This window comes from Taurulus bubalis, assembly GCF_910589615.1.
Source record: "Taurulus bubalis genome assembly, chromosome: 14".
In the NCBI taxonomy this organism is placed as follows: domain Eukaryota; kingdom Metazoa; phylum Chordata; class Actinopteri; order Perciformes; family Cottidae; genus Taurulus; species Taurulus bubalis.
Window position 1 is genome coordinate 20,619,854 of NC_136602.1, and position 13,207 is coordinate 20,633,060.

The following is a 13,207-nucleotide window of genomic DNA, read 5'->3' on the forward strand; positions in this document are numbered from 1 at the left end:
CACTGTTGTTGGGAATACAAGGATATTAGAAAAGTTTCAAGAGGTCTGCTTGAGTCGTTATGACTAACTGCTGTCACACAGTCACAGTGCGTGGTTTCGAAGCATCAGAGCTGCTGGCGCTTCAGTGCATCCTGCAGTTGATAGGATTGAGTAGATCAATTGTGTTGACTTGACAACACAACACAAGGTCACCATCTCTTTGCTCGTGAAAAAAAAAGAAAACATTCCCCGACATGGTATTGCATTTACATTAAGATGTTGAAATGCATTACATTGCCAATCTCAAAGTGCACGGTGAGTGCTCTTGCAAAGCCACCTACTGAGTGCAACTATTTGCTCACAGCCGGAGCCTCCATCTACCGCCACCTCTTTGTGCTGCTCTTTTCTTTTTTTTTATGTGCGTGAGTAAGCGCGGGGCACTCTGCTCCGTGGTGTTGTAAAAATGCAGCCGTAACCAGTGCCGTGTGCGGCAAATAATTCAAAAGCAGTCTGGCAGTGAGGACAGGCGCTTGCCTCTCAACAGGGGTGACAGAGCTGCCGCAGCTTAGCTGATGGCCTTTAATAGTGCCCGTGACAAACAACATTTCTCTAAACATCTTGTGAACCCTTTTTCTTTATTCGTTGTACTCTAACACATTCCAGTTTGGCAAAGTTTGACACGAAATTATCATAGACTGACTAAAGTGAGACAAAGTAAACAACGACTTCTGTGCAATTAGCAACGCTTCAGCAAAAGCTAATATGCTAAGCTATTGTAACAGCAGTGTAATTTAGTTTTGTACCGACAGTATATGTTGGCCTTAATATTATACTATGTTTTGCAGTTAGAACACAAGAATCAGTAAACTTGACTGTTTTATACTTACCGCTAAAAATGTGTGCGGAACGACGTCAAAGTGCGAGTGCGTATAATACTGCATTCATTACCGTGGAAATCACCACAGATGGAAGTTGGACAGTACTGTATGCATGACTGATTTAATGAGACACACATAGGACAGGAATGCTAATAAACAGCACATTACTGCAACTTATTTTTGACTGTTTATGGGTGGCACAGCCATCTTGGATTTTGAGGTTGGTGGGGTTTCCGGAAATTGCTTTTGAGCCAGCTAAGCACACACAACATATAAATACAACAACTGTGGAGATTCCCCGACACACAAGTGTCAAGTGACAGTGCATCCTTATCATTATGTAGCAATATTTACCTTAGGTTTACCTCAAGCTAACTTTATAGCCACTATATACTATTAGTCATATCAGACCAAGTAAGTGGGTAGCAATACAACCCCTGAATGTAAGCAATAAAAACCCTGAATGTAAAGAAGGTTTTACTGCTTATGAATTCAACTTCTCATTTCTAAGAGGAATATTGCATTTTCTCAAAGATTTCTAAACCGGGGTGTATATTTGATTTGTCTCAGTGGTTATAGGTCCACAGCTTTCTAAAGTAAAGATGGTATCAAACTGCACAAACAAAACCCCTCAAAAAAGACATCCAATATCTCTAATCTCCAAAACGATAAATGACAGCTGGAATGATATCTGATTATGTAAATAACTGCTCCTCAAGGGGATGATGTGGTAAAAGAGATGGGGAAAGCGATTAGAGCATCATGCATAGTTAACATCCAGAATGAAGGGGAGGAACGGCACAGGATTTATGGGCCAGGAGTCTGCTGCAAAGCGTAAAGGGGCCTGTAAGGAAGCTTTTATGGCTTCAAACTCAGGGAGATGAAATTATTTCATCTCATATTTGGTGCAGGCTTGGGGAGAATTATGTGAGACCTAATTGGAATCACACAGAGCTATAATTGAAGAAAGATGACTTGTACGTTATCAGTCGGTAAGTAAGTAATTTACCTTTATCTCGCCGAAAAAGCAGAATCTCCAGACATGGGTTGAACACAGCGGGAGACGCTATAAGGCCTATTACGCCAAAATAGTTCATATGCTCTGTAAGATGCCGGCAGCACTACTAATAACCCACTAATTCTCTCCTGTGTGACATATTTAAATATGTTCCCTTCTAAAGTCCTGTCAAAGCTCAATTTAATTACCTCTAATTTCCAGCGCAATGTAGAGTCTCTTATTGGCTTCATCTTTCCAGCCGATAGCCCTTGTCAAAAGATGGAGAAGCACACATACCCTATACCTCCTTAAAGAGATGCATGCGGCTGCGGCACATCTTTCATCTCTGGATATCGTACACAAAGAAAATAACTCGGCTTCCAAAAGTTCCACGAAATAAGTGCCGTGCTCCAGTAAACTCAAGCTGTCATCCACTTCAGAGGGACACAGCGTGGCGGGGATTTGTTGACGCCGCTGACATTAGCCTTATTGAAAGGACAGCTGTGGAAGGCGGGTGACAAGTCTTAAAGCGGTTTTGTTGGGGGGGAGGATTAAAAATAGATTAGGCTTGGAAATACAGCTCTTACCACCACTGTGTGTGAAATGCTCACACGGTGTCAGCGGAATATGTGTTTATTTCGGCGTGAAGCCGGCAACTCCCCGCAGTGGATCTTACTTAACATCAGATTGTCTGGAATAGGACTCAAAGTGACACTGATGAGGGGTCTAGTGGTGTCTGCTTTCAGATCCTCAGACAGAGGCTGAGTCCCACTCGTCGTTTCTCTCGAACAACAACCGAGATAAATAACCCTTATCAGTTTAGCTCGGAGTGTCATGATTTTTATAAACAACTCTGTTATCGACTTGGAGGGGAAAGAGCTAAATGAGCTGTCTGATCATGAGGTATGCCCCACGTACGCTTTTACACTTGTGCTTTTTCTTGTTTTTATGACATGTCTTCCTGGTTATCACCTCATTGTTCTGTGTTACCAAGAATCTTAAAGGGAACGTTAACCCCAAAGGTAAGTAATTTTCCTCGTACCTGTAGTGCTATTCATCAATCTAGATTGTTTTAGTGTGAGCTGCCTAGTTTTGGAGATATTGGCCAATGAGATGACTGCCATCTCTCCAATATAATGGGACTATATGGTACTCGGCTTATGGCTCATGATGTCTTTTCAGAAATCATGGGGACGGTTACTCAAAATAAACAAACGTTGTTGTGAGCAGTTTCATGAAGGAACATTTTTTTTCTACTAAACTACACCCGCTAAAGAAAGTGCATCTACTCGTGGACGTGATAGCGGTTGGCGGGTGTAGTTCGGTAGGAAGTAAATAGATCCTACGTGAAACTGCTCACAGCAAGGTTTGTGGATTATTTTTAGTAACCGGGTAATGATTTCTATAAAGACACATTGCTGCAGAGTTTGAGTTTCACGAGCCGAGTGACATGTCGTCCTATTATAGCGGAGAAAAGCCAAACATCTCTATGGCCGATATCTCCAACACTCGGCCACTCGCACTAAAACATCTCGATTGATAAATAGCACTACAGGTAAGAAGGGAAATATGGATCTTTGATTTTGGGGTGAACTGTCCCTTTAAGAAAGCGAGTGTGAAACAAGGTGAAACCTGCTTCATTTCCCTGATCAGCCACTTTTGACTGCCGCTCAACTCTTCTCAAGGCAAATAAATGCATCCTGTAAAATTTTCCAGCAGCAGCAACACTTCACACATCTGTATTATTCATACATGTCGCCGTGTCGTTGACACAAATTTGTATATAACTATGTATATTTTATGGGCTTTGTGCTGAAGGAATTAATAATTTAGCACTTCCCCTCACGCAATAAAATAGTAGAGCCGCTAAATTCAAGTGCTCTGCTCTTTTGTTGCACTTAATTTAAAGGAACACTGCCGGTGTTACTGCACAGTGTGTAACAGCACCATCAAAGCTAATCTTTTCAGCCCAACGTCTCCCGCTGAGCAGGAGTGTATGCCCTCATGCTAAATAAAAACAGTGTTCTGAAGGTGCACCATTAGAGGCACAGAAGAAGGAAAAAAAACACCCTCTCTGCCAGAGAGAATGTGTCTAGTTTTCCGCTGACTGCGGTTGAATATGTACAGACCCGACACATACTAATGCTCCGGTGCGATCAGGAAGGAGCTGAGGAGTGCAATGCCACGGCATCGTCCCCTCAAATAAACCCCAATTCCCGTGTTTCCCATGCCTCGATAAAACGAGCTCGTTTTAAAACTCTGATTGGAAGTAAACACAATTTATGCTGATGATCTTCCCCCTTTTTTTAACTATTCACGGCACACATTTATGCAGTGCACTCGAGTGAGTTTTGCAGGCGCAGCAGAGGCTAGCGGTGAGGTTTCACTTAACAACTTGAACGCGCTGCAAAAGCTGGAAGTGTTGTGGAATCTCAGCCTTGCCAATTAAGTGTTGGGGTGTTCGGGGGAAAAGTTGCTCCATCAGCAGATGAAAACCTGTGATGCAGTCTCAAATAGCGGCGTCCTAGCAGTCAAATCATTAATGAAGTGTCAGCTTTTCACATAAAGGCCGACATAAATACCACTGAAACACAAGTGAGCTCCCACGTCCTCGATCATTTTATAGAAAGAAGGGATTACACACAGTCGAGGGGCAAATTAAACGACTGTGACTGAGTATGTGCTGAGTGAACCTGCAAGCCAGCCACTCATCTCGTTAATGCCACGGGGGGTACATGCTCTCTGCCACGAACGCTAACCATTGACATTATCACGCCTTGTGGAGCTCTAATGGCTGTTTTCTACTTCCTTGCTCCCTGAATTAGCCACTGTGACCTTTTAGCAGCTTTCCAGCACGCCATTTGCAGCCTCCTTTAGTGCCCCTCGCTCTTCGCTGCCATCACTCATCTGTTCGAGGCAGCAAGGGCTACATCGCCGTGAGCCATCGCTCTTTGTCATTTCGCCGTGTTGGTGTGTACATCTTTATGATTAAGCCTATCGCAAAGGTTTGTGTATGTGTGTGTGAGCCAGCGGGTGTTGGTCAGTAATGGTCAGTTTGAAATGATGCCTGGCAAACTTGAACAGTTCACAGCCTGGCAGGAGGGAAGCTTCCGACATTTGTGGGGCAACTTCAGCACTCGTGCACCCGCGTTTCCCGCTCGCCTCAACTGTCGAAAAAGCTGCAATGTGAGCTTGTTGCCAACTGAACTGGCCGGAGCAGGACGGATGTTTTGCTCGAAGGAGAAATCCATAAACAGCAGGTGGAGTTGGCTTCAGTAACGGCACAACAAATCAGCTCCTCTCTAAAGACCTCCATAGCACAATATAGAGGCATACATATGCTTTCAAGGACAGGTGATGTCCCATGTGCAGGAAACGTTTAAACTCCGGTCAGAAATAGAATAGGAGTGGAGCGGACATGCCTGCTGTTCTGCTCATTTTCTGGAACCATGTGTAGCATAACAGCATGGCGAAATAAGAAAGCTAGATAACTAGCGCGCTAGCTGGTTTTGGAAAGTAAGGAGATCAAAAAATATCATGCTCAGCGTTACACATCTGGTGCACATGGCCATAAACGACTGTAAGCTGCAGCAACAACATCTAAGCGAGCACACCACCAAATTTGATTGTATCGGCGTTTGAAAAGATGAGTGAGTGTTTGTTTGCTTGCTATGCTTAACACAGGACTCTCAAGTGTCACGCATTGAGCGTGACTGTCACACATTTCGGTCTTAAGTCACGCCCTCCCGCCACACATCGTATTTCTCACGCTGAAAGAAAACTCTAGGCTATTTAATGTGCCTACATGACCTGGTCGCGCTGCCCTCACCATGGAGGAATCAAGCACGTCTCCCCCGAATCTCCTGCCAATAAAAAAAAAGACATGGGCTACACGAATAGCCAATCAGAAAAACGTATCTGTTGTATCTGGGTGAAATGTAATCCAGCAACCAATGAAAATAAAGCTAATAATAACATGGGGGGGGTAACTGGTCTGTGGGCATACAGCATGGGCGGAGGCGGGGGGGGGGGGGGGGGGGGGGGGGGAGGAGGAGGATATGTCACTCTTACCTGTCTTAAAAACTTGAGAGCCCTGTTAACATATGGTGCTTGCTTTAGCATGGTTGTAATGGTTGGGTCACTAAACCATCCACATCAAACACTAAACCAAGAGGAAGACCACGTTAAGTTAACCCTGTGGTTCTATTCTGGGGCTGTATGTTCATGTTTTGTTTCTTTTGATCATATTGCATCTCAATAGCCTGTTTAAAGTGATCATATACACAACTAATCAACGCTGATACTGTATGCTAATAGATAAAGAAGTGATGATAATACAGTGGCCTGCATGCTTTGAATTCCTTAGATATAGCTATGCAGTGTTCTAAGCAGACCGGATGACATGCAGCAGATGATAGAACACTCATTGCAATCATAAGAGACTTGACACTTGACTTGGACTGGCAAGAAATGACTTGTGAGAATCTCTGCCTTGAGGAGCTTCTATCCTTTACACTTAAACAGGAAGCTCTTCCTACAGACAAACCAAATACATTATCACGTACGACAATGAAACAACATTTCTATGAAAACAATGAACTCATTTCTAAATAATTATTCTAATCGTTCTAAGACAGAAATATTAACAGGATTACGGCACTTAAAAATACCGTATGTGTTTATTATGCGAACATAACTAGCCACAGAGCTCTGGTAGCCCTGGGATACACAACGTAACACAACTAGGACTACACATCTATTGTGCTTTTCAGGACGGAATAAATAATAAAACACAAAACCAAAAAGAAATAAACTAGAAGCTATCTGGCCAGTGTGCAACCTGCTCTTATAGTTCACAGGTTAGCACCGTCACATTGTACAGAAGCATTTACATTGCATATAAAGTCAAATAACAACAACAACAACAAAGAACCACCTCCGGCTGAGGGGGTTGAATACAGGTGGACTGTACAACAACACAAACAAGTACATGTTAGCTTAGCTATAGATTTACACAAGAGTATGAGAGTGAAACTAAGATAGCACAGACAGAACACCACCTCCTGATCTGTGAAACTCGGAAACCTACCGACATGACTGTGGTGGCAAATTCACACAGCGCTGAACATACTCATTTGACTTTCAGAGTAAGATTTTCATAACCAAATGTCCCAGGTTTACATTTCACTGCCTCATGGACTAGTGTTGTCCTCAAAGAAGTCACAACGTGAATTTAAAAAGAGATCAACAAATCTCAACCCCGCTACCATAAACCAGCTTTAATGGATCCACTGTGAGTGAATCATCTCAAGCTGCACCACTCTCCTGAATAACAGTGAAAACTATGTCCCGTCACTGATTCAGTACGTCGATTTCAGACAGAAGCTTTGATGTGCAATTTGTGTACGATTGTATGCACATGCAGGGGTTCTCTGCTGAGCGTTTCATTGTATCCGTTCCTGCCTGATAATCACTTAACAATCACTTCCACCACAGTCTAGTTGTGCTGACTGAGTAAATGCATTGTGTGAGCGCAGCCAGGCTCCATATGGGTCTGTTTTATGACACTGATCAAAGCAGAAGATGATGATTCTCATAAAAGTTAAAGCTCTGACAGCTGAGGCAACAAAACAAAAGAGGAGCTTTTTCCACTGAACAACTTAAGACAAATTGCTTGTTGGGATAATGTAAAAAAAGTCAATGCCATTAGTATGGCCTGTGCTTTTAATAGCTCTGCCTGCCACCTTCCCTCTTCATTAGTTAAGGGGCTGTGACTAAAAGATAATTCTATTCATTATTTCCTGCACACAGTGAATGAGTAACGGTGCTACGTCTTTATCTCCAGGGGAAAGGAGTTTGGTCATGATGTAGACTTTATCGTGACCACACCTGAGCTGGGCAGCGAGGAGAGTCTGCTACCCAAAATTATTGATGGACTGAAAAAGCAAGTAAGTATGTTGTTTCCTCTTTTTTTTGCAATTAAGGGAAGTAATGAGGTTGATCATTCTTTGTAAATGAAATTAATAGAATGCAAATAATGAAATCTAATTGGTAGGCACTATTGGTTTAAATCCAAATCACTGAATTAAAACAAATGCTGTGTAGATTTATTACAGGATACGGTAGAAAGTAGGACACAATTATTGAATGAACAGAGCACTTCAGAACACTGTTTGAACACTTTGCATTTAAAGATACATTTTTGAAACTGGTTCTGAGTTTCAAAGAAGGGAAACTTTGAGGTCAATCCGGCCACATGTGTTTCCAGTGCTTTCATGGACATTTACAGACACAGACACTAGGTCTTGAATAGGGATTATTATTAAATATTCCCATCTGTTGCGTAGCTAACTGAACTAGCTGTCAAAGCTACCGCTAGCTTGCTAGTACATGACTCGTTTTCATTGAAGAGTAAAGCAGGTAATATGGAGGACAGTCAGTATGTTCAATAACGATGTAAACTGGGATGATTTTTACTTGCATTGACCAAAAACAACACATTACACCTGAAATTACAAAACGCTACAGTGCAAAGTTTAGGTTTATAATCAGAGGCCGATTTTACATCGCATGAATACCACTAACTCTGACACACATAGTTATCAAATTACATTTACAAGGTTTAACCCTAACCCGTGCACTCATGTTTGAACCGTGTGATGCTACACTAACTTCCTTTTGAAGGCCACTTTTGATTGGAGGACAGTACTAATGTTTCCCATTACGGAAGCTACTATGTGAAGATTTCATGATGAAACCATATTCAACAAATCACCAGCTCCAAACAACTAATAGTTACTGAAAGCTTCAGACAGACTTTAAACACAAACTCAGGAATGGGTTTATGAATAGCTGGTGCAACCCAATCAAGGTGTTGTGCCTTTGTGTTTATGCACTATTGACTATGTGATTACAAACCTATTTCAATCAGAAGCCAATCTGTCATTTCCTTGCCTTAAAGTCACAGTGAAACAGAAGTTACAGTGTCAGAAAGAAGGTCTGTGGTGAACGCTAGCTTACGAGATTGTAACGCTTTGTTACACAACTTTGTAACAAAGTTGTTACACAACTTAAAAGAGGCGGCCGCTAACAAGTGGCTAAATGAGACGACTGAACGTTATCTGGGCAACTAGTCTCATTGTGGTGCCCATGCGACCGTGGTGGGGTTCATTTAACTAACTAACTATACTATACTAACTTTAGCTTTTTGCCTCTGTCGATTGCATTCACGCTTCCAAAATCATAAAAGTGAAAATTCTTTTGCTGAACAAAACCTGGTATCATAAACATTTGTTTGCACCTAATCTTATTTTCTACAATAATCCCCAAATCCAATGGAAAAAATGCCATTTAAAGTAAATCCTTTGCATGTGATTGGCCCGTTGCAAAGTGGGCGGGTTTAGGATGAATAATTGAGCAACAGGAGGACTGTGGCTCAACACACACATCTATCTCCCCTCTGGCTAAATGTTGCAGATTGATTGATGGGTGGATGTTATGATATTATTGGTTGGTACAAGCTCTGCGATATTCACCCAACGCGGTGCCTGCCATATTTTGTTTTACAAGAGAAGATGATTGAATTTTGATGTAAAAAATATGATAAATTAGTTATTTTTGGTGCGTGCACAACATGACAATATGATCTAAACGGTTAAACATGCATTTTTCATTTGATCCTCACCCTAAGGATATATCTCTGATGGAATATTTCGATAATAAGGCATTGAACGGAGTGGGTCACTTTTCCATTATTCAGAAGCGTCCTTTGAGACTTACAGCAGCCTTTCCGTAAAAGTCAGAGAGAAAAGTGGTCCGAGGTTCTGATTCAGTCGCCGTTAATGGAACGCGATTGGGGAAAGGTGAGTGAATCAGGTAAAAGAGAAATGGTACAATTTTGCAAGTCACTTCAAAACTTTTGGCTGGGCTTCCGAGGACCAGCGGCCGCTCTCGAGGCCCCTTAATGGAAAATGGATCCCTCTGGGAAGGAAGGAGGACAGAAAAGGAGAGGGTGGATGCGGAGGAGAGACGGACAGATGGCGTCTGATGAAAGCAGAGGGAAAGTCAGAGCGAGAGACAACACCCGGAGTGGTCGACAATGTTAAAGGCAGCTCGTGTTTACTCGCACGTAATGGTTGAATTATTGGCTGCTCTCAAATGTTGACAATTATTTGCCGCTAATATCGCAGTAATGTGACAAAAACATCAACGCGCTCCAGAAGTGTCTGATTAAAACCCAGTGCATGGGAACACATTTACCTAATTACATTAAACCGAGGTCTTTATCAGAATCGTGCAATAGACTTTAAAGCAGTGGTTCTTTTTCTCTCGTGAAGCTGAAGTAGATTCTCACTACCATTGGACGCACATGGTTATCACATCCTATTTAACCAGTAACGGGTTTGAGGAAACTATCTAGAGGAGCCAAGTGTCTAATAGGATAAATTAAGTAAGTGAGGACATTTTGGACGGACAAGGATGCAAACATGCAACGTGATTGGTCGGTCGAGGCGTTTGTGGTTGACAAGACAAAAGGCTCCTCTGCTGTGTTTCTGTATTGAGGGTGAGCAAGCTGGAGAGCAAGATAGGCTTCGACTGACTGTTTGCTTGATGTGCATGGCCAGTTTTTCTTTTCCTCCTTGTCAAAATGTTTTACTTTTTACATTATATATATATATATATATATATATATATATATATATATATATATATATATATATATATATATATATATTTTTGTTTTTTCTCTCATCACAACATTTTGAAAAGCACAGGTGGAACTAATTACATTACCGATGGTTTCTGGTCCAGTAATTACTGCAATGAAATATGGCAAATGACTATGTCATGAGTTACATCTGTGTTTGATAAGTCTGAGTGTCTATTCTAGTTTCACTCATCATTATAATTGGTTATCTGAAAATGCATTGACACAAACCAGGGCTGTTTTAGAGACAGAGTTTTGAAACATTCCTCCTCCTCTCCTGGCCATGCAGCATGAACCTGAGCTGAGCGATGATGCTCCTTTCAACCTGGCAACTTCATTGTGTCATACACCACTCTGCTGTGTTTTTACATCAATAAACCTTCAGTCTCATTCCTCTGTAACTTGAACTGGACTCGTCACTGGCCGGTACCTGAGGCAACACGTGCCCACAGCATCTGAGTGGACGTCGTGGTACACGTGGCGTGTTTGTATTGCATAAAGACACAGTTATATCTTATTTAGTTTAACATTTAAAACCAATTTATTTAAGGATGACCACATCAAATAGAGCTGCTAAAATGTCTGTGCATTACAGTGGAACTCTTTCCATTGAACATGACGAAACAACTTGTTGCTCCACAATTGGATCGCTGAAGGCCAACGCAAATGAATTATGGGCAACATCGCTGACAAAGGGTGTACAGTACATGGTGTTCTGTAAAGAAAAAAATAAAGGATTTGTCAACAAGGTTTTCTCCCTCAGATAAACGTGGCGCCGGAGAGTCACGAGAGGAGACAAGTGTTTGAGGAAGAGCAGGGACGCACGGTTTAGTCTCGGTCTCCCATGCGATAATTACCGCCCACTCACCGATGCGGGCAATGGCCGGGCTGCTCTGGCCTCTCGCAGCCATTCGATGCTCACTGAAGAGGCGAGAGGGGACGAGGTGAAGGTGCGAAAGGGTGCGCGAATGTGAGTGGGTGCAAAGGAGGTTAGGGTGGGAGAGGCAGGGTTAGGGTTAGGGTTTAGGGTACAACCGGAAGCTTTCTTTCTCTGCATGCCAGGTGGACCAGTGGACCAGTGGGCGGGTCTGCGGGGATGAGGACACAGGAGGCAATGATTAAGTGGCGGTGGCAGAGGTTGACTCTAAGTCGTGTAACCTTGTCATCGGCTATCAAGCCACCTGGGGCGGAGCCCACGTGTCTTCACTCAGGCCTAATATCACCCCTCCCTCCAGCCTGCAGGGAGTTTAAAATACATCTATCTAGAAACGTCCTTGTAAAAACGGGTTCATCATTTTTTTTCCTCCCTCCCTTTCCCACTCCTCCTCCTCGTCCCGCTGATATTCCGAAAGCATAACTTGGGGGCAGAGGCAAGGTCAGCCACCAAGCTTCTGTGGCAGACGGATGAGATTCAGCTTGGCCCTGGTAATTACGGCGGAGGGAGCGGGAGGGAGCCATGTTTCACCCACGTCCATCTATCACCGCTGTCTCTAAATACTGTATAAGTGTTGCTTTTTTGTTTTTTATTGTTGAAGGATGAGTACCCGCTAGCATGCGGTCACGGAGCGGAGACGCCCCCCTACCTCCTTTAGGTTGAACGGGCCATGCAGTCACACTCCGATTTGAATAAAATCCGAGCGGCAGCGGCCACTTCGGAATGACACTGAGAGGAAACACACGCACGGATGCACGGACCCGCTGCGCTTTAATTTCAGCAATCAGTCTCCTTCATTCCGCCGGAGCTGCGGAATCAAAGCGGAAGTGCAGTTCAAACGGCCCGGGGCTAACGCGCGCTAATCTTCGACTCCGAGGCAGGGTTTTTTGAAGTCTCTCTCTCTCTCTCTGTGAGTCAGAGAGATTGCGAGATGAGATCGGAGCCCCCTCGCGTCCCTTAAAAAAAAACGTCCTGCCTGTCCTCTGCTTGGATGCAGGAGGCAGCGGCCACTCATCACTCCCAGTCAAAGCAAAGAGTAAATCATTGAATAGAAAGCTTATTTTTTACATTTTTTATAATTTTTTTTATCACAATTTCAAAAGTCACGATTACTTGACTCTTTTTTCTCTCCCCAGCACTCAGAGGCAAAGCTTTGGGGAAAAGATTATCTTCCCGCTGTCCTCCTCTGTAATTCCCTCTGTAAACAGTTCTGGTGGAATACGCTTACTCTCAGATGCTCGCTGACATTACCTGCTGCGTGGGAGATGATTACAGAGCACTATAGGGCTAAACAGCCCCCGGCGATGCTGAGATGGGGAACTTCATGACATCCTGTTTTCATAGAAGATGTGTGTGTGTGTCCTAGAGAAGCGTGCCACTGCAACGTGCGCGTACGTGCGCGTCGGAAGGAGGGCCGCAAAGCCCGTGAAACAAAGGGTGTCCGCTTTCAGGTGCTTAACGACCTTCTGCAACTGTCCCCATAACTCATTAATATCGTTCTCTCAAGGCGTCACAAGGATTAGAGGCTCAGAGAAACACACCGCTGAGGAGGGGTCGGAAATACGTGCCGTCGGAGTGAGACGTGACCTACATTTTGCGGCCTCGTGCACGAGACGGGCTCGCGGACCTTCTCCCACAACTTGTCTTAACTGTGGCTCGCGGGGCTTTTAATTTCAGATTAGTCAGCGTTGGAGTGCTTTTATGCCGTTATC

At 43.4% G+C, this 13,207-nt stretch overlaps 1 protein-coding gene across 1 annotated transcript in view; it reads left to right on the forward strand.

The window, feature by feature from the left end:
• The window catches only part of dntt (deoxynucleotidyltransferase, terminal), a gene marked incomplete at both ends in the record, with an annotated part of 73,837 nt that overhangs the window by 26,785 nt on the left and 33,845 nt on the right, over positions 1 to 13,207 (forward strand). The window contains one exon of the mRNA XM_079229310.1: positions 7,700 to 7,802. Coding sequence (XP_079085436.1) covers positions 7,700 to 7,802 — 103 coding nt within the window. The remainder of the gene's footprint in view (positions 1 to 7,699; positions 7,803 to 13,207) is intronic.